Consider the following 19,672-nt stretch of genomic DNA (forward strand, 5'->3'; position numbering starts at 1 on the left):
AGGCAGCATCACTCAGCAGCACTTCCATCTCCTGCAGTAGATGGGCTGGGGGGTCCCTCACCCACCATAAGCCAAGTATCTTCAACACATGCTGAGAGCCAGCCTGGAGCATGGTTTTGTGCCAGCATCTCCAGTGTGCACGGTCTGGTTTGGTTCTTCCATTCACATCAGACATCATCACCAAGAGCGTGGTGTGCAGGGCTGGGGGAGCAGGGGTGCTGCAGCACAATGGCTGTGAGTTTGGGGGTGAGAGGATGCAGAGGAGCAGCTCTGGGAGGGAGGAATGTGGGTCTGGGGATATGAGGCAGCAGGGCATTGTGCGGGGTGCAAAGAAGCCTGGAGGAAGAAGAAGGAAGCACAGCATGCAAGGAGGTAGCAGGGAGGCTCAGGGCTGCAGAGATGCGGGAAGCAGCTTGGAGGCAAAGCAGGATGCATTCCCAAAGCGTTACATTGCAAAGAGTCATCTTCCCCACCTGATGGCACAGAGAACATCAGCATCTAACCTCAGCCAGCCACTCCTGCTCGGAGCCCAGCAGCGCTGCACCTGTGCCAAGTACTTCTTTCCACACAGCTTTCTTTTGGCCTAGGCAGGACGCTGGCAGCTTTACCATCTCTGTTCCCTGGTGCAGACACGTGACAACATGCTCCTCCTGCACCTAGACCTCAGGGCTCTGCTGACTACTGCTGGGACATCCTTTACAGCAATGACCTTCCATGGCATCCCAGCAGCACTATCCTCCCTGCCCACATCCCTGGGATCTGCTGATCCCTAGTGCTGCTCATCCCAACAGCTCCCTCATGCTATTACCATTCCCCTGCTCCACCTCAGCTCACCGAAGCCATTGCAGCACCATCACTTCCTCCAGTTCCCACCTGAAGTTCTCACACCCATCGGCACCACCACCCGCAGTGCTCTCCCCGTCTCCCCATTGCACACTGCTGTCCTATTGCCAGCTGCCATTCTCCCCCTCTCTCCAGGTACCACTCCCCAGCAGCGTGGCTCCCTGCAGCACTGCTCCCCACAGGTGCTGTGCCCCGTTGCGATGCTCTCCCCAGGTGTTGTCCCCCCACTGCGCCATTCCCGGTGAGCACCGTTCCCCACCGCGCTGCTGCCTATGGGTACGGATCCCCCACAGTGCCACGTCCTCCAGGTGCCATGTTCTGTGCTGCCATTCCTCCAGGTACCCCCTGCTGCTCTCCTCCCTCCAGGCACTGCCACGTCCTGCAGGTACCATGTTTCACAGCACTGTTCCCTCCAGGTACCTCTCTCCTGCAGTGCTGCTTGCTCCAGGCACTGCTGCTTCATGCTTTGCTCCCGCTTCTTTACTCCCTCTCAGTGCATCTAGATGGATGGTGCACCCCCAAATCCTGTTTTTATGTACCAGCAGCCCCGTATCTTCATCATTTTGTATGGGTCCCTTCCCACTCGTGTCTCAGCCTTCTCCATGCCTTCCCCTGCACCACTGGAGCAGCAGGTGCTCAGCAGCCCATCCCCTGCTCCCTGCCATATTTGGCTCTGTGTGTGATCCCTTTGGTGCACAGAACTCGAAGGCTCCTTCCATTGCCCTGTCCCCTTCAGAGGGCTTTTGGGAGCTGGGAGGTGGCTGCAGAGCTCTGAGCTGCTCTGCAAAATGCAGACCCCAGATCCCCTTTATGGGAGCACGACAAATGGATGCTCATCCTCTAGATACAGGGGGGCTGCAGCATCACATTCCCCTCCTGCAGCCCACACCCATCCCTCCTGGTCCCCAGTTCCCACACAGCAGCACATGGCCACCACCAGATGCCCTCTGCCTCTGAGGCAGCACCAGCACAATCCTGATTTCACTTTCCAGGCCTCGGGGAAAGGCTGCTGGAGCTGTGCCCGTTTCCACAGTGATGCTCCAGAGATCGATGAGCAGAGAAATATCAGAAGCTGAGAGCAGCAGCAGCAGAGCTCTCCACACCGACCACGTCAGCCCCTATTTTCCTGGACTGAGCTCATGCTGTCCCCACAGCACCTGGGCAGACGGTTTGCAGGACCATTCCTCGCACTACAACACCCAGACAGACGGCTCTGGGGACAGATTCTAACACGACATCACCCAGGCAGATGGCTTTCCAAACTTAACGCCATCACGACACACGCAGACAGATGGCTCCTGGTATCTGAGAGTGACCCGCTGGTGCCCATCCGGTGGTTGCTGCAGCTCAGCACCATACCTAACAATTCTCAGGCCATGGAGAGCAACGCCAGCGCTCTCAATAAATACCGAGAGAGGTGCAGCTCTGATGCCAGCACATAGATGGGTGTCTCCTACACACCCAAGCCAGCAGACAGAGCACACATAGCCATCTCCCCCAGACCCTGCAGCACTGCCTGAATGCTGAATAACAGTGGTTATATACCAGTGCAGACAGCTTGCTCTGAACGCAATGGCTTGTCAGCACCCAGATGCACACACGGAGCAAACTGTGGCCCCTGGAGTGTATTACAGCAGCACATATGAGCTGCAGAGCTGAAGCAAACGACTTCCCAGATCCCACCAAGGGGATCACAGCAGAACCAGTGTGTCACTAATGGGGACAGATGCACCCACCAGCCCTAGCATCACCAGCACAGGTAGCAGAATGATGGACCATGTTATCCCCACTCTGCACTTTGGTCCCTGGGGTGCATCTCCCATCCCTTCCCTTTGCTTCTGGAGCTTCAGGGCCACCTCCCATTGCAGCCCATGGCCCACAGACATTGCCACGGCAACAGGGTGCTACTTGCACCACCGGCACTGGGAGCATCCAAAGTGATGGCTGCAGCTCAGGGGAAGAGCTCCAAAATGGCCACCTGCAATCCCTGTAACACCCAGGGATGAAAATCCCATCCCCTGTCACACAGTCTGTGCTTGTGGTGCTGCTCGGATGATCTCCTGCCCTGGCACCACAGGGTTTCAACCTTTGTGGGACTATAAAAAGCAGAATTATTACATTAAATTACAGAATAATCACGTTAAGAACTACCTTAATAGGATTAAGGGGGTTCAAAGGTTAGGAAATGCCAAAATTAGGTTTGTCCCTGCAGTTTTAATTCACTTCTTACAAATCCGCTTTGTGATGCAGACCGGAGGCACTGGCTGGTGGAGAACAGTTCCCCTTTTGCGGGGTCCTCCAGTAAAGAGGATGGGACACCTGGGTGGTGCAGCAGGTTTGGGCTGCGGGGAGAGGCTCTGCCATCAGGACTCCACCCTATGGGCTGCAGAAAGCAAAGAAGGAGCAATGAAGGGGTCAGGAGATCACAGCAAATTGCATCTTCAAAGCGTGGGGCTGGGGGTGGGTCAGCCGGGATTCCTTTAGCAGTGAGCAAAACCAGCTATTTCCTTTCCTACCTCCTCTTGGAAATGAGCTATCAGGACAGATTTCACTGATGCTTTTCAAAGCATGTGGTAAGCGGCAGATGCCCACCATGCAAAACCACTTGCTTGCAATTAAAGTTTGCCAAAACTCCAAGCAACTGAAAGCAGACTCAAGCAGTGGGCATTACCGAGCAGTCCTCCTCACTGATGCTGTACACAGGGCAAGAGGTAACAGCCTTAAGTAGTGCCAAAGGTGGTTTGGGTTTATATTAGGAGCAATTTATTCACCAACAGAGCGGTGGTGTATTGGCACGGGCTGCCCAAGGAGGTGGTGGGTGCTTGGTGGGGTCACCAACCCTGGGGGTGTTCAGGATACGTGTAGATGTGGCACTGAGGGACGTGGTTAATGGGCATGGTGGGGGTGGGTTGGGGTTGGACTATCTAAGCGGTCTGTTCCAACTTTAGTTATTCTATGGTTCTGTAATAAGGCATGGTGTCAAGCCTACCTATGATATGAAGCCCTACTGCCTATATTGCCCCAACATTGTCCTTTGGCCAGCTGAGAGCTTCTCACAGCACCTACAAACAACAGATATCCACCAAATAACCTCCAGGAGGGTCGGGGAGCCCTGCGGTACCCAAACCAAACAGTGCCATAGCCAAAGGCCTTCCCCACCTCCCCACGTGCCCCCGTATCACCTGGCTGGGTGGCTGGTCAGGTGAGCACCAGCTGCTGCAGTACCTTTGGGAGGTGGGACTCAATGTCCCCAGCTGGTTCATCTGCCCTTGTCGCTGCAGGCTGCCCGTTCCTCCCCTTCTGGCTTTTGCATCCTCTCTTGCAAGGGCTAATGACAGTTATGTAAACACGCAGGGAACAACACCTGCCATCCCCAGGGGCTCTTAGCGCATGCATGCCTCTGATGCACATTCCTGCTGCCCAAATACCGACACAAACGCTGTGTGCACCATTCCCACTTGGCCTTTGCCCACACCTCCTGTGCACAGTATTCCTCCCAGAGTTTCCCATTTGGGCCCCAGCCTGGGTCTGTGGGGCTGGCCTGCCCTCCTGTCCCATTTGGGCTCTCCAGGACATGTGCAAGGACACGTGCAGACAATGAGATGGGGCTCTCAGGAGGAGCAGAGCTCCAGTTGCCTACCTGAGCAATGGAGTGCCCACAGCAGAGAAGCCCTTCTCTGGCCCCCAGAATGATTGCTCACCAGCTCCATACAGGGTGATTAGCAGGAGAGCAAGGGTCAGAGTTCTTATAGCATCCAGTCCCTGTGATCTCCTGGTTTTCATCACTGTGTGTTGCAGACATCTCCCCATACACAGCCTCTTACCCCATCTCCTTCCTGCCCTCCCACAACTTCTCAGATGGACTGAAATCCTCTCCCACGGTTCCTGCACCCTTGCCACTGTCCCCAGGAGGGGATGAGCACAGCGACCTGGCATGGGATGCATTAAAGCACCAAATGCTTCTTACAGAAGGAGCCTGAGTGGCTGATCCTAGAGCTTCACCTCACAACTGAGCCTGGGAAAGGTGTTCTGGAACATGGAGGTGACCCCTTAGCCCCCGTGGGACTTGCAGCACCCCAAGCCTCAGGCTGCATCTGCCTCCCTCCAAGGGTTAACCATCCTCTACAGAGCTTCTCTGAGCTAATTAGAAAGAGCCCAAGCAAGTGTGGTGGCAGACACCACTGCACTTATCTCCACACTTCCGGGGCTCTGCCCTTATCATTTAATTAAAGCTGCAGCCATGCTTCCCTTCCTGGCAGCAGCTCATCAGGGAGGGCAGTGGAGCTTGAGTCAGCCTCTGCAGGGAATGGGATGAGGGCAGGGAATATACCTTGGGAAGGCCAGCACTGGGGAGAAGAATCCCTTGGAGCCAAACCCTCCCATCACTAAGGAGCATCCCATGTCCCACAGCACCCCAAAAACAATCTGGGGACACCAGAAGTGCTGGGAAAGGGGACTGCACAAGGAGGATGTACCCAGAGATCCTGGGCCAGGGTTGCTAGGGGGACCAAGCTTGCACAAGGGCTGAGCACGATGCTGCTCAGAGGGCACAAAACAGTGCGTGGGTGCAGCTCCGTGGGGTTGTGCATTCACAGTGAGAAGTTTGGCCCTTTGGGGGCAAACAACCCTCAGCCAACGCTGGTGGCTGCTATGCCAAATTCCACACCTCCCTTCTGAAGCGTATTTAAGCTAATGTGTCTTGAAAGGGAATTCTTATAAGCTGTTTGTTAGCAAGGCCGAGGCCGCATACCTTGTGCTCACAAAACAGCTGGAACACCTTTGCTAAAAACTTAAGAGAAAAAAAAAAAAGCAAGAAAAGAAAAAGGAACGAACCTGAGGGAAACCCAGCGTGGAAAATTTAAGCTTTAGTGTTAGAAATCTGCTGAAGTGATAAGCAATAGAAAATAAGTCTGAATAATGCTAAATGTCAAGCAGCCCGAGGCTGCGCAGCCTCTCTAATGATCCCCGCTGCGGGTTGCGGAGGCTGCAGTGGGAGAGGGTGGGGGACGGGAGCAGCAGTGCCAGCCTCGTGCCAGCACCATGAGCCCACCTCCCAGCTCCTCCATCCTCCTGGCATCCCGACAACGATTCACATGAGAACAACAGTGTGAACTGGCTGTAGGTTTTGAACCTCACCTGAAGGTTTGAATGTAGGCAGCTTGGAGAGCATCCTGGGGGGGTGGAGGTGAGGTGGGGAGGGCATGGGGACTTGGGGACATGTGGCTTTATGACCATCATGCCCGTGCCTGGGTGGCTGCCGTTCATTGTGCAGCATTATTGCAGCTCTTGTGTCAAGGAGAAAAGAACTGGCATTCACGAGTCTGCCTTTGAACAAAACCTTTGTTAAGCTCCATCAACAATTTAATAATCTTTCGCTAGCAGGACAATGAATCAGGGGAAATTGTTCTTGGGGGGGGGCGGGGGGGGAGAGCTGAACACAAAGCACTGCTCAAGGCCTTAGGAGTCACCTAGGTGTTGAGTGACAGATGGAAGCACAACTTGGTGTGAGGGGCTCAGCTCAGCCAGGGGGCTGCAAGCAGACAGCTCCTCTCCCCAGCAGGAGACATGGGGCTGGGGAGGAGGAGGAGCAGCCCTGGGTAAGGCTGAGCCTAAGGGACTGAGATTAGGATTGGTGGCACAGGTTGGCGTGCATACACCTTGTTGCCTTTGCGTGGATGCTGCCTGTGGTGCCCTGTGAGGAGGTCTGGTGCACACAGGGTTGGGTGCCACCACCAGCCTCAGAGCACCCAATGCGAAACCCAAGGCAGTTATGGGATATTGCCCTGAAATAGCTGCTGGCTGGGGGCTCTCTGAAGTGCCTACTGCAGAGAAAAGGAAACAAGGTTTGAGAAGGGAAAAGGAGCAGGTAGAGTGTGCTCAACTGTGTATAGATATAGGATTGGAGGGGTTGGAATGAACATCTGGGGATCATCACATCCAAGACCTTCCTGAAAAACACAGGATGAACCACCTGATACCAGAGGAGGGTGTCAGGCTGCTGAAGGACAAGGGCAGCCCATGCAGGAGAAGCCATGTCTCTGAACTGAGCTGAGGAGCCACTCACCAGAAGCGCGCATTGCTCGCTCCTTCAACATCCACGTGATGGCAGGTTGGAAATCCGCAGTGGAAGCCGAATGGGAGGGGGTTAGAGACTGGCACACGGCAGGAGCAGCGCACGCACTGTGCACGTGCCAAGGAATGAGGCCAGGTGGGTGACGTTTGTGGATCACACTGCTTGCCGTCCTGCTAGCGGAGGGGCTGAGGGATGCAGCTCAGGGATGTGCATGGGGAGGTGCCTTCTGAGCATGGAAAAATGGGAGGCGTCAGTGCCACTGCAGCTCACAAATGTGAGAACACATAGGAGGGCATCGGCACATCTCTGAGAATGGGGAGGGGTTGGAGTGGGGAATAGAGCAGGCTGGGCTCTGAGAGGGAAGATACGGGAAAAAAGAATATCCACCAGATGCTGATGAGCACTGCTGTGCCCTGTGTTTGCTATTGGGATGACACTCTTGTAGGATGATGGGGAACAAGAAGGCTAATGCCACCAGAGAGGGAGCACCGACCCCACTACCACTGGGTGCTGCAGATCTCAAGTGCTGCAGGTTGGGTACAGCCAGTTCTGCACCCCGGAGGGAGTCCTAAAGGTACTGAGCAGATATACCATGTGCTTTAATGAACACAGGGCCTATACCTGGCGGGGCGGTGGGGACACAGCCTCATCTCACATTTGAGGCACAGTGGCTGAAGGGATTTGCCGGTTCCATCACCCTCAGAGCACAGCATGAGCAAACAGTCGGACTATCAGGAGGAGATTTTGATTTCACGGTCCAACAGAGATGCATGAAAACTTCCAGAGTCGGTGCAAGGGAAAGATTTGTACAGGTTGTTTTTCAAAAGGAGATAATAGTAGCACTTCTGCTCCTTATGGCTCAGTAGAAAATGAATGTATAGCACTGAGAGAAACAGCAGCAAACCAGCTCCAAAGAGAAGCCCCAGATCAGCCAGGTAGAGACCTCAAAAGCATCTGTGAATCGAGATGTCTAAAATCAGCCACTAACCCTTTGAAGGAAACTATTAATCATCATTAAGGAGGCTGATGTCCTAGGGAACAAAGGAGCAAATCAGCCCAAGTGTTGAGCCTCACTGAATGGGTCAGCAAAGGGAAACCGGGACTGGGAGGAGGATAAATGCATGCGGCCAGTGAGGAGCGCCAGGGGAGAGCAGCCCAAGCACGGCAAGGCTGAGGGAGGCAATGGGGAACAATGCTGGCAAAGCGCTGTATCCAGGAGTGAGAAGATGTTTGCTTTCTCTCCCTGGTGTGTCTCTGTGGGTGCCCTTCCTGTGTGGCTAATGAGCAGCCAGACACAGAATCTGCAATTTCTTTGGCTTTTATTCATTTTCCTTCCAGATAATCATAAGCCTTGCTTTTGTCAAGATCCCTGTTGTCTGGGTAATTTCATCTGGAGATCCTCAAGGAACAGAGACCTCCCTACCTCTCAAAGCGTAATATCTTGGTTTTAGCTGGCATATTTTCAAGCAATAACTTATACAGCAGAAGAAAAGATTACTTACGTTTAATTGGCATTATACTAATTACTAGCAAAATACATCAGGCAAATATCACATCTACTGACTCTCTGTCATTTTACATTCCTTACTCCATCTTCTCTCTCCCCAGCAGCCATAAAACACCACGCCATGCTGTTCTGACACATCCCTGAGCAAAGACCAGATCCTCATTCTCTCCTTGCTCTCACTGCCTCCTGGCTCGTTCATTTCCAAGCAATGCTGCTGTAAAGCAGACACAGCCATATAACTGATTGAGAACTGCTGCTTTTATGAACTCGTGCCCTTTCCAGCCCCAGCACTCCACCTCACCCAATGGGTTGATGGCCATCCACGTAAGAACATTTCACCATTTACAACCTGAACAAGTAAATGACCACCAACAGCCTGAACCAGAAGCACAGGTCCTCCCTCACACACACAGACCAGCCAAGCTGCTTCATTCCTGACATGCTGCATTTTTGCTTGTTCCCCTAAATGGCTGTAAGTGCAGTTCAGCCAGGTCGCACCCTCCAGTAATGGCCTTGGCCATAAATCCCAGCTTCTCCAAGAACCGTCACCAGCACAATCCTCATCCCCAAAGTTGTATCTGCAGATAGACTGTCTTTACCCAGTGCTGAGCATCTCTGCCAGACTGGGCACAGCCTGGGGTGAACCCCATGGAGGAGCCCTTCCCCATGAGCAGGATGGGTGAAGTCACTCCAACCACGAGAGTTCAGCCCAAAGAACATGAGCTCCAAGCACAAGGACAAGATCTGGCTCTTTGTATTCAGCAGTAGGGCAGTGGAAGCAGTGCCTGGGTGGGACTTGGTGAGTCCACCAGTGCCTGGTAATTAACAACAGGACCTAAGGGAACAGCATGGAGTTATATCAGGAGTGAGTCAGGCTGGGTGTTAGGAAGGAGTTGTGCACCAGAGGGTGGTGGGCATGGAACAACCCCCCCAGGGCAGTGGGCACAGCCCTGAGCTGCCACAGCTCAGGAAGCATTTGAACAACATTCTCAGACATACGGTTTGGGTTTTGGGTGGTGCAGTGTGGGGCCAGGAGTTGGACTCGATGATCCTTGTCGATCCCTTCCAATCAAGTGTAATCTGTGGTTCTATGTTCCTCTGAACTGCAGCTCTCCCTTCGCATGAGAAGCCCATCTGAAGGCCACTGCAGGTTACCTGGGAAGCCCAATAACCCAGTGGAAGTGCACAGCCCGTCCTCCACATCCTGATGGAGATACACCTGGATGCATCTACCAGGGAACAGGGATCCCACCTACCATGAAGAACACCAGGGGACCTGATGTACAGGTGACTGCAGAGTGCTTGCTGTCCTGCTTGCAGCATGGAGAGGGATGAGGAGGTGAAGAGGGAGCTCAGGTGTGACCGCATAAGCCTGGGAGCAAGGAGCTGATTGCTCTGCTGCTCCTATAGGAAGTCCTGAACAAATTGCAGGTCTGCATCAGCACACACTAAACTAGCCCTAGATCCTGCCAGGGAGCCTGGGCTCCCTGAGAGGAAGGCAAATGCGGGGGCTGATACGGTTAGATAACCTCTGAGTCAAAGCGGCCTATCCTTGGTAGCTCTCGCCAGATGCCATGACTAATGTTAGATTTATGGAGTGTCCTCTCTGCAAGTAAAGCAGAGAGCTAGCGTTACAACCACTTAATGGAGGTGACTTCAAATCAGGATGGATGAGAGCTTGTGGGAAGGAGACAGGAAGAGAGATTCATTGATAGTGCGAGCACAAAGGATAAAATCCCAGGGAAGAGTGAACAACTGAGACTGACATTTGACCTGTCTCAATAGCAAAGCTCGCATTGATTTCACTGGGGACAGGAATGAATCCCTTATCCTCTATCTCACGCCGACAAGAGGGATTTTCCATCTGAGGGATCTGCAGCTGACCGATCCTTCAAACTCAGGCACATGCTATTTTTATGAGAAAAAAATGCAGTGTGAAGTCCTCGAGAAGCTCAAATGGGAGACTTCATAAGCTTCTCGGGCATTAAGTTTAAATCCTGCACTAATGCAGGTCCCCTTGCATGGGAGGAGGCACTGGCAGGTTTATAGAGACATTCAGGTGCTCTCCGAGGCAGATAAAGGGGAAATAACCGAGCTAGATCATAGAGGAGCTGGAAACGACGTGTCAAATTACTTCAAAAGGAGCTTTCTAAGGGAGCAGCTCTTTGAAAACAACAAATAGTCTGGGACCGCTGAGGGATCTAAGTTGTCTATTGCTTTTACTCTTGGTTGCTTATTCTGACTTAGACTTTCCGGATCTGAATGCCAACCTCCGGCTGCTCACGGTCCCTTTGCAGGTCCTGCTCTTGGTGGAGTCAGGATGGGAAAAATTGCTCAGAGGGACCCGGCAATAAGAAACAGTGACCCAGCAAAACTGCAGCCTGCCCCGCTCCCCGATCCAGTCTGCAGGCTGCCAGGCAGCTGTGCTGGCACGGCAGGGCACGTGGCACAGGGACAGGGATGAGCAAAGCACGGCGGAGGAAGGCACTGCCTGTGCTGCCAGTCTTGCTAACAGCACACAGGGCACTGGCACCAAAACAGGACCAAGCCCGGGGGCTCAAGCCCTGCTTTAATGAATATTCTGATGCCTGAAGTTGCTTTGCCCAGCCCGTCATTCTGAGGAGCGCTGCAGAAGGGGCCCAACCCTCCAGACTGCTTCCAGTAACCAAGTCTAGTGACCTTGCGTTGAACCCACAAATAGTTTGGGAATGACGGTCTATTCTTTGGCAAATAGACTTTGTACCAAACCAAAGAAAGGGTGCTCAGACATGGTGCAGATAAGAATAGCTGTTGATGACCGTTGTGCTTAGGCATCTGCAGCCATTGCCAGGCAATGGCAAAAAAAATCCTATGTAATTACTGTGCAGGCTGGCAGCAGTAGCCTACACATCACAGCACCCTACAGCTCTGCTTGTAACCACAGTATGAAGGTGAAGATCTCCCTGCTTTAATGTCACAGAGCTGGGACCCAGCTTCAACCCGGCTGGGATGCAGTGGTGGAGGAAAGCATTCCTACCCTGCCTGTGGCAGCTACATGGCATTGCCAGGTCTGCTCTCATCTGCTGCAAAGGTGATGGAGTGAAGACCTCGAATATTGCAAGCATCAGTATCTGCAGGACCTATATGTAGTAACTTAAAGGTAAGGAAGGAAAATGGAGTCAAACAGAAGATGGAGGGACCCTATCAGAATATACCAGAGAAACCGCATTTCAAGAGGAGGCAAACACCTTGCTGAGCATGCAACTAAAGACTCAGGCCAAAAGTTTAGGAGCAACTGACACAGAAATCATCCTACCCAAATTCTTCATAAGCTGCAGTCACAGTTCAGGGACAAAAAAGGATGAAAAAAAGCCATCAGAATCCAAGAAGGAAACGTGGCTCCTTCAAATAAATAATGCCTCTAGAGAGGTCTGGAATCTGCCAAGGATCTTTGGAGAACTTGAGGACAATCTTACATGTATATCACCACGTAATCCTGGGAGACAAAGAAGAGAATGTCAAATGAATTATTGAAGCTATTTTGGACAGCCTCTGAAGCAAGTGGCATCCTCGTTAGAAGGTCTTGGGAGGATTAAAGGCATTTTCTCTAGCTGGTAGACATGTATTTGTTACTGAGTCTGAGGCAGAAAAACAGCTGTACCCTGTTCACCTCGGTGCAATTAAGGAAGGTGACATGGCTGACGTGGCATGCCACAACCACCCTGACCTCAGTGACTTCTGTAAGAGACATTTTACCCAGACACAAATGCTGGAAAACAGGGAAGGGAGGAAATAAGGGTGAGAACAAGTTTGAAGTGATGTCTCAGGCAGAGATGGCATGTTGAAACCAAGATGGTGTAATCCGCGGCCATTTGCAGTCTCTCAGGTGCTGTTTCTCCTGATAAGAATCTATTCTCACGTTGCCCTTCAGTAGCTATTAGGAAAATCAGAACCTGTCTTATGGGATGAACCGACTTTATGTCAAGAAAGCAGAGAAGCTCAGGATTTCTTATAAAGATGTGCAGATGTCTGAGGACCACTGAGAAACCCAGAAGTAGAAGTAGATGAGATGTGGAAGATGGTGAAGCACTGGAACAGGCTGTCCAGAGATGCAGTGGGTGTCCCATCCTTAGAGACACTCAAGGTCAGACTGGACAAGGTTCTGAGCACCTGATGGAGCTGAAGCTCCCTGTTCAATGCAGGGAGTTGGATGACCTATAAAGGACCCTTCCAGCTCAAACAGTTCTGTGATTCTATGATCATAGAGAGATCGTCATCATGCCTACCCTAAATGAGAACAGGGTCTGGAAACCACTAGTGATGATGATACATCTACAGTAAATAATTTCAGCCCTGAAGAGTCGTAAAGGAGAAGGCTACAGCTTAATACAACAAAATCCCACCAAGTCTCACCATCTTCTCTTGGTGCTGAGTCCAAACACGAGGGAGACCTGAGCCAACAGTGAACACAGGTGACCCCAGGCTATCAGCAGGGATGCTGACATGTAGTGCCAGCCAGACAACTATGTTTCCACCCATATCCCCATCTTCCTCCAATAAGGTGAGATTTCACTTTAAGAGGTCTGTATTGGCATCCTGGCCAGGCTTACTGGTGCTCGACTGGGAGCAGCACAGCACCAGCCAGAATCTCACAGCAAGGAGGGGAGTCTGGGCAAAGCATTCCTCTGCAACAAAGCAAAAATGCTGCAGGGTGTGTTTGAGGGGGGAAAAAAAAGGCAAAAAATCCGCAGACTGAACATGTGCCTGGAACACTTTCCGCGAGACAAAAGGGACATTTAAAGATAATGCAAGGAAGAAGAATAGGGTTTTAGATCTAGAGGCTTCATTCTGGCAGATCTGTGTTGGAGGAGACAAAATCATTTTTTCGTCCCAGCTGCTGGCAGGGAGGAGCAGAACAATAATAGCCAGAAGCTTAGAAAGAAGCTCATGACCAAGCTGAAACTAAGTAGGAGATGGGAGATAGAAGCTGCCTGGTGCTGCAAAGTCATCACCAGGAGCATAGTGATGATGGGAGGGCTCTCCTGGGCTGCCCATCTCCACCCAGGGCAGATGCTGCTCCCAGCCCAGCGCTGGCCACAGGCAGCACAGTTTGCAAACTAAGGGCACACATGACTGGTGCAAGACTATATCATACGTGCTAGCAGCCCTGTCATATTGGTGCTTGGTGGAGCTGTGGATGCTGCTGGCGAGCCGTGGGCTATCATCTGGACACATCCACACTGATAGAAGGTTGTTGGCAAATGGGAGGGCATGCAGAGACAAAAATGATAGGAAAGGAAGACATGAGCTACATTCACAAGTGCTGCAAAGGGAAGCAGGAAGAGAAGTCTCCCAGGCAGCCCTTGGAAGGGTTGCCAAAACGCAGTGCGCACAGCCAAGCCCTGCCAGATGTTGCTGCTGCCCAGGAGCAGGGCTGCGGGTCTGTGGTGGCACTGGGAGCAGATGGCAGCAGCTGGGAGGAGCCCAAGGAAGGGTGGGAGGGAAGGTGGCTGCCAAAATGCCTTGCCTGAGCTCTGCTCATGGGAAGAGACTTCACTTGGTTTTTGACTCTATCAAAGAGATCTTTAAGCACCGACTTGCTCGCATGTGATCTACAAGCACGTATGATGTGGAGCATCTTCTGGTACTGTCGAGTTCAATGGGAAGAAATGGAAGCTAGGGATGCTCAAGCGGAATTCAAATATAGGTTTGTGAAATTGGGTCAGAGAGGACCTATGTCTGGGCTGTCCCAGCGGAGATGGAGCACACTGGTCTTCACCAGTTACCACAGCTGGATCTGCTGCCAGAGAGCTGCCGCTTAGCCCCAGCCAGACACAGAATGCACAGGGTGGAATTCTATGACCCATGTCACAAGAGGATCAGATGAGCTGCTCCTCCTGGCTTTACAATGTATCAATTTGCCAGTCTTCCTCAAAACAGAGGGAAATCAGGACTCAAATGGCTTTCTTCATTAAGTCCAGCAGCCAAACCCATGGAATGCTACCTTAGCTCACTCACTAAACAGCTGTGCTGATGCATACGAAGGAGGCAGGAGACCTTGAGAAAAAAAGCTTGGTCTTGTTGGAAAAGCCCATTGCTATGAACCAAGAGAGAGGTTATTGCATCCAGCCCTGTCACAGCCTCTCAATGATGCACTGCTCTCGCCTCATGCGTCAGCAGCTGCCCAGAGGCATCCAGTGCTTTGCCCTCTGCCCACAGCTGGGCTGCTACTCAGTGGCACCAGGATCCTGCAGCAGCGCTTGCCCTCCAAGCACTGAGCTCCTGAGCAATGCCTGTTCATCCACCCAGAGCCAGCAAGCAGCTCAGAAAACTCAGATTATCTTTTCCCATTTCATTCCTCACCCATGGTGGTGTTGCCTCCCTGCAAGGGGAGCTGTAAGATGGGCTCATTAACATCTGTGAAGTACAGATACTGCTGCACTAAGTGCATTGCAAAAGCTCATGGGATGGTTGTTAATTACATATTCAGTGCGGGGTTGTAATGGCATGCATTAAGAGTGGCATGGGGTCCCCTCTTTAAATAATGGGGATGAAACAAATTAAACATTTGCCCCTGTTCTCTGGGCAAAAGAATGCAGCTCAGGAATACTTTAACCGCTGTACTGTCATCTTGAGTACCTCCATACCACACAGGACCAGAATGAAACAGCCTTTACATAGCAACTCCTAATTTTCTCAAAGCCTTTATGTAACATTCTCCAAATTGCATGGCTTGGAACAGCGATCCCACTAAATTTTCACCAGAGGAGAAAGAGATACCAGCACTTACATCATGCATACACTGCAATGGGGAAGACCCTTTGCAGAGCAAGACCACTCCCAGACTCCTCAACAAAGCCTTGTTTAATTGGATGATGGGAACAGATGTCTCCAACGAAAGCAACTGGTGGCCAAGTAGGAGATTAAACTCAGAAACCTCATAGGAGCAGATAGCAGCATGGCAAATGGAGGAAGCAGTGGGCAGCGAGGTGAAATACCAAGGATGACAAATGCCTGTGATGACTGCGGAGCTGGCGCGTCAGTGCCAAGATATTGGAGGAGTCTTCATCAGTAAGATCGTAATTCCTCCTGAAAAGGACCTGGCTCAGCCCCTGCAATACACCATTTTACTGCAGTCTGCACAGTAAAAGGTGTCCAAAAAAGGAGGACACTGATATGTGTGTTAATCAAGTGAAGAACCATCTACAAAGAAAAGGCATGGATCTGTCTTCCAGTTGAAGAGCTATAAATAGACTTGCATACTTGCTTATCAGATTGGTTCGGCTGCAGGGATAATCTCCTGGAGAAAGCAATGGAAGCCCTGTTATGTTGGATATTTATAACTAGATGAAAGCCTAGAAAATGCACAGTCGTGTCAATCTTGCGCTCGTGCCGCAAGATAGGGTGTGTGGGATCCAATTAGTCTCTTCAGTTTAATATAAGGTCAAGAATGGCTCCGTCTTCCCAGCTCTACAAGAAATGAGCGGGGTCTCTTAGAGCACTCTGAGTGGCTGTAGAGGCACGCTGAGATGTCCCCATAGGGTCTCAGTGGTCCCACAGCTCTCTAGCAGGAGGGCCTGACCCTCTCCTGCACAAACAGAGCACATCCCATGCCACTGGGAGGTCCAGAATGCAGTGGGAAAGATGGCCCCAATGGTCTGACCCAACACAAGCAGCATGTTTTGATCCCAAAACAGCACGTCCTGGCACCTGGGTCTCCTTGTTGCCTGCTTAAGGCATCACAGCCCTCACCCCAGCCCCACAAGTTCACTGAACTGCCATTGCCAGATAATCTTCAGAGCACCAGGGTGATGGAGTTAATGCCAGTGGATCCCCCGGAGCCGTGCCCCGCCGTGGCCTTGGCTCTCACTGGGCTTTATGTAGGTCAGGGAGGGTGCTGGAGGCAGCAGGACACCCAGCAGCTGCCATGGGAAAGGATCTGGGCTGGGGGCAATGAGCGAAACAGGAGCTCCAGCACACTGCTACCCTGTGTGCACCCAAAGAACTGCTGGGTTCTGTCCTTCTGTTCTCCTGTGCTGTGAGCACCCCCAGGTCCTGCGGAATGGGAGTGCTAAATCTGTGGAGTGGGTTATGGCCAGGGACTCCAAAGGTGCTTGGTTGCTTTGCTCTCACAACAGCCCCTACTCTGAGCAGTGTCCCCTGGTCTTAGAACCACAGAGCCATGGAATTTCCCCAGTTGGGAGGGACCCACGGGGATCACTGAGTCCAACCCTTGGCTCCAAAACCACTTGTTTGGGTCTGTTCATCCCATAACATCCTGGCAGGAAGACAATGAACATCCCAAGGACTGCAGAATGCCCTCCATCTCCTACTGCAGAACCTTGCTCCTCCTTCACTTTCTCTGTGTCGTGTGTTACATTCATGAGCTCAAGATCCCCTCTCTCAGCCCCAACACCACCACCCTGCTGTACCCAGCAGCACAGCCATGTGCAGCTCCTCCTTCACACAAGCCCTTCATGCTTCCTGTGTGCACCTGGCTGGCACCCGAGAGCTCTTGACAAGTCCACTGCTGTCATTCTGCATCAGAAACCTCTCCACACTGCTCTTCCCAGTTGTCTGACTTGTGCTTTTGGGAAGAAAGCTGACTGCACGACACCCTCAGGCAGGAGGGTGCCTCGTATCACCAGAGCATCCAATAGATTTGGGAACCCATTCAGACCCAGCACCTGCTTGCCTTGCTTTGCTGGACACAGCATTATCCCAGGAACTAACCTGGGAAGAAAGGGAAGATGTACTGCTAGACCTTCAGGCCCCCAAATTACCCTGGACCCCCTCTGTGCTATAAGAGGGGAACCCTGTATGCTTCCAGCTCCAAGACTGTCTGAACACTCTCAACTCTGTCCCAAAGTCAAGGGTGCTCCCAGAAGCAGGAGATTTCAGGAGGACTCTTAGCACTGTTTCTTTCTACTCCCCAAGAGGTTTCTTTGAGCTTACCAGCTCCCCAGCAAGCTCCCCCTAAGTACAAGAGCACAGAAGGCAGCAGGTAGGGGAAAATCGGTGTTATGAGCGCAGCCAGAGCCAAGGCTGAGGAAGCAACTGAAGCCGGCCAGAGAAGCTAGCTTGGGACAGGGGGCTGCTTTGGGGCAGTCAGCAGGCAGCACGGAGGCAGCATGGGGACCACAACTGGGGGTGAGCTTGTGCCAGGGCAGGGGAAAGCCAGCTTTGCTGTGGAGGGATGGCAGATGCCTCTGTTGGGTCTTTGTGGGATGGACCCAAGTGAGAGGTGACTTGAAGGGCCCTGCTGGAGTCCTCAGGGTTACCATCATCCTGCTCCTGGGTCCTCTGCCCCACGCATTGCCTGTGCCACTAAACCTCTTCTCTGCTCCCCAGGGAAGCTTCACGTCTCCAAGAGCACAGCATGGAGCTGAGCACAACCCAACGCCCCTGCCCTCTGCCTCAGGGTAGGCACCACAGGACCTTCTGCCCATAGTCTCACCGTGGACAGCCCCTCTGTGTGCTTATATCCATGCTGCATCCTCAGAGCAGTCTTTTGCCCCCCCCCCCCCCCCCCCCTTGTCATGCTGTCAGAGCTGTTTCCTGGTCCTTCCACCTCCTAATATCTCCTCAGACCTCCCTACCCTTTCTCACTTCTCCCCACCCCACAAAGCTTTTGCTGCTCCTTTGTTTTGAGCCTCCCAGCCCTACCAAGCTGCATGTTGGAACCCATCTGACCAAGTCCCTGAGGCACAGAGGCCAAAGAGCCCCAGGTGCAGGATCACCGGGGTGGGTGCAGACACGGGTGCCACCAACACCTACCATTCTCGGGGTGCTCCATCTCCCCGATGCTGCCGTCAGGTGTGGTACGCTCGTAGTGGTCCTCAGGCAGGGCCAGTGGCCCAATGCGGGGGCCCGATGATGATTTGCTGCTGGGGGTCTCTGACTCCTCCAGCCCGCTGTCGTAGTAGCTGTGCTGGGAGGGGTCCTGCAGGTCCTGGGCCTGGCTGGCTGCAGAGAACGTCACTCGGCGATGAGGTAACTGCAGGAAGAGAGAAGAAAGAAGGTTTTCATTTGCTGGGTGGTTGACACAAAAAGGGGGGCATCCGAATTGACCCTAGGATGGAGGCGGAGGGTCAACAGGGAACACTGCTCAAGGGACCCTGCGTTCTCCATGCTCAGCATTTCCTTCGGCCTCTGCCTCCTTTGCCACCAAGGAGGACACACAGCCTGTATATCACAGAATCATTAAGGTTGGAAAAGAACACTAAGATCATCTAGTCCAGCCATCAACCCATCCCCCCCATACTACTAAACCATGTCCCTCAGTGCCACAGTTCCCAGCCTACAGGCTCTGAAAGGTCCATATCAGCACCATGCCCTGAACTGTGGGCTGGCTTCCACCCCAGCCTTCATACTGTCTCCTTGTCCTCCACTTTGCACACCCCCTTGGTGCTCTCGGAGACCCATCTCCATCTAGAGCCTTTCTAATGGGATCAAGGCTCAGCACAAAAACTCGGGTGACATCATCCTCACCTTACAGCCTCCGACTCATCTCTCATTGTAAGAGATGCTCCATCACGGGTCACGATCGCTCCTTCTGTGCGCTCGTTAAACACTGCCAAGCCCTACTTCACGCTTGCTCTCCCTCATGTTATGGAGGAGCTGCTGCAAAGAGTCATTAAGCTGCATCATCAGCCTCCTCCAAATCCTTCCAGAAAATCCCTCTTTGTCATGATTACCGAGGAGTGGAAGGGGTAAGGCAAGTTCACAAGGCAAAACCACAGTGATGAGCACACAAACACCATGAGAGAATGACACACAAAATCAACATCACAAGGAGCTGCTCAATGGGACTGGGAAACAATGGGGAGGCAAAGGAGCGAACAGACCAAAAGACAGCAGAATTCAGGCTAAATTCCACTTTCACCGCAGTATTTACTGAGATGGAGTGGCAATCAGGCATCCCACACAGCCAGCACCAAGGAGGACAGGGAAGGAATCAAGCCTAACCAGGGGAAGGAACACACAGGGAGCATTTAAATGAGCTTGCTGCTTTTAGGTTGGTTGGACCTGATTAAATTCACCCCAGGTGCTTAGAGACCTGATTTAAGGAACTTCAGAGCTGTTAGGGCTTCTTTTTTTTGGTTGTTTTTTTTCTTTCCTCTTGCATTCTCTTTTTTTCTTTTCCTTAAGAATTTGTACAGGGAAGCTCCAGAAAAGTGGAAGGGAGTTAAAATAGCGCCTGTCTTTAAAGATGAGAAAAAAAGAAGATCTGGAGAATTATAAAACAGTTAGCTTAATTTCAGTTCCTG

General features: G+C 52.2%; 1 protein-coding gene across 2 annotated transcripts in view; it reads right to left on the reverse strand.

Moving 5' to 3' along the window:
• Positions 1–19,672, reverse strand: part of PCDH1 (protocadherin 1) — a 47,999-nt gene that overhangs the window by 6,855 nt on the left and 21,472 nt on the right. For both annotated transcript variants that reach the window (XM_072348603.1, XM_072348604.1), the window contains exon 4: positions 18,180–18,399. In XM_072348603.1, the coding sequence (XP_072204704.1) occupies positions 18,180–18,399 (220 nt within the window). The remainder of the gene's footprint in view (positions 1–18,179; positions 18,400–19,672) is intronic.

The sequence above is a fragment of the Excalfactoria chinensis genome, chromosome 13, assembly GCF_039878825.1.
Source record: "Excalfactoria chinensis isolate bCotChi1 chromosome 13, bCotChi1.hap2, whole genome shotgun sequence".
Lineage (NCBI taxonomy): Eukaryota > Metazoa > Chordata > Aves > Galliformes > Phasianidae > Excalfactoria > Excalfactoria chinensis.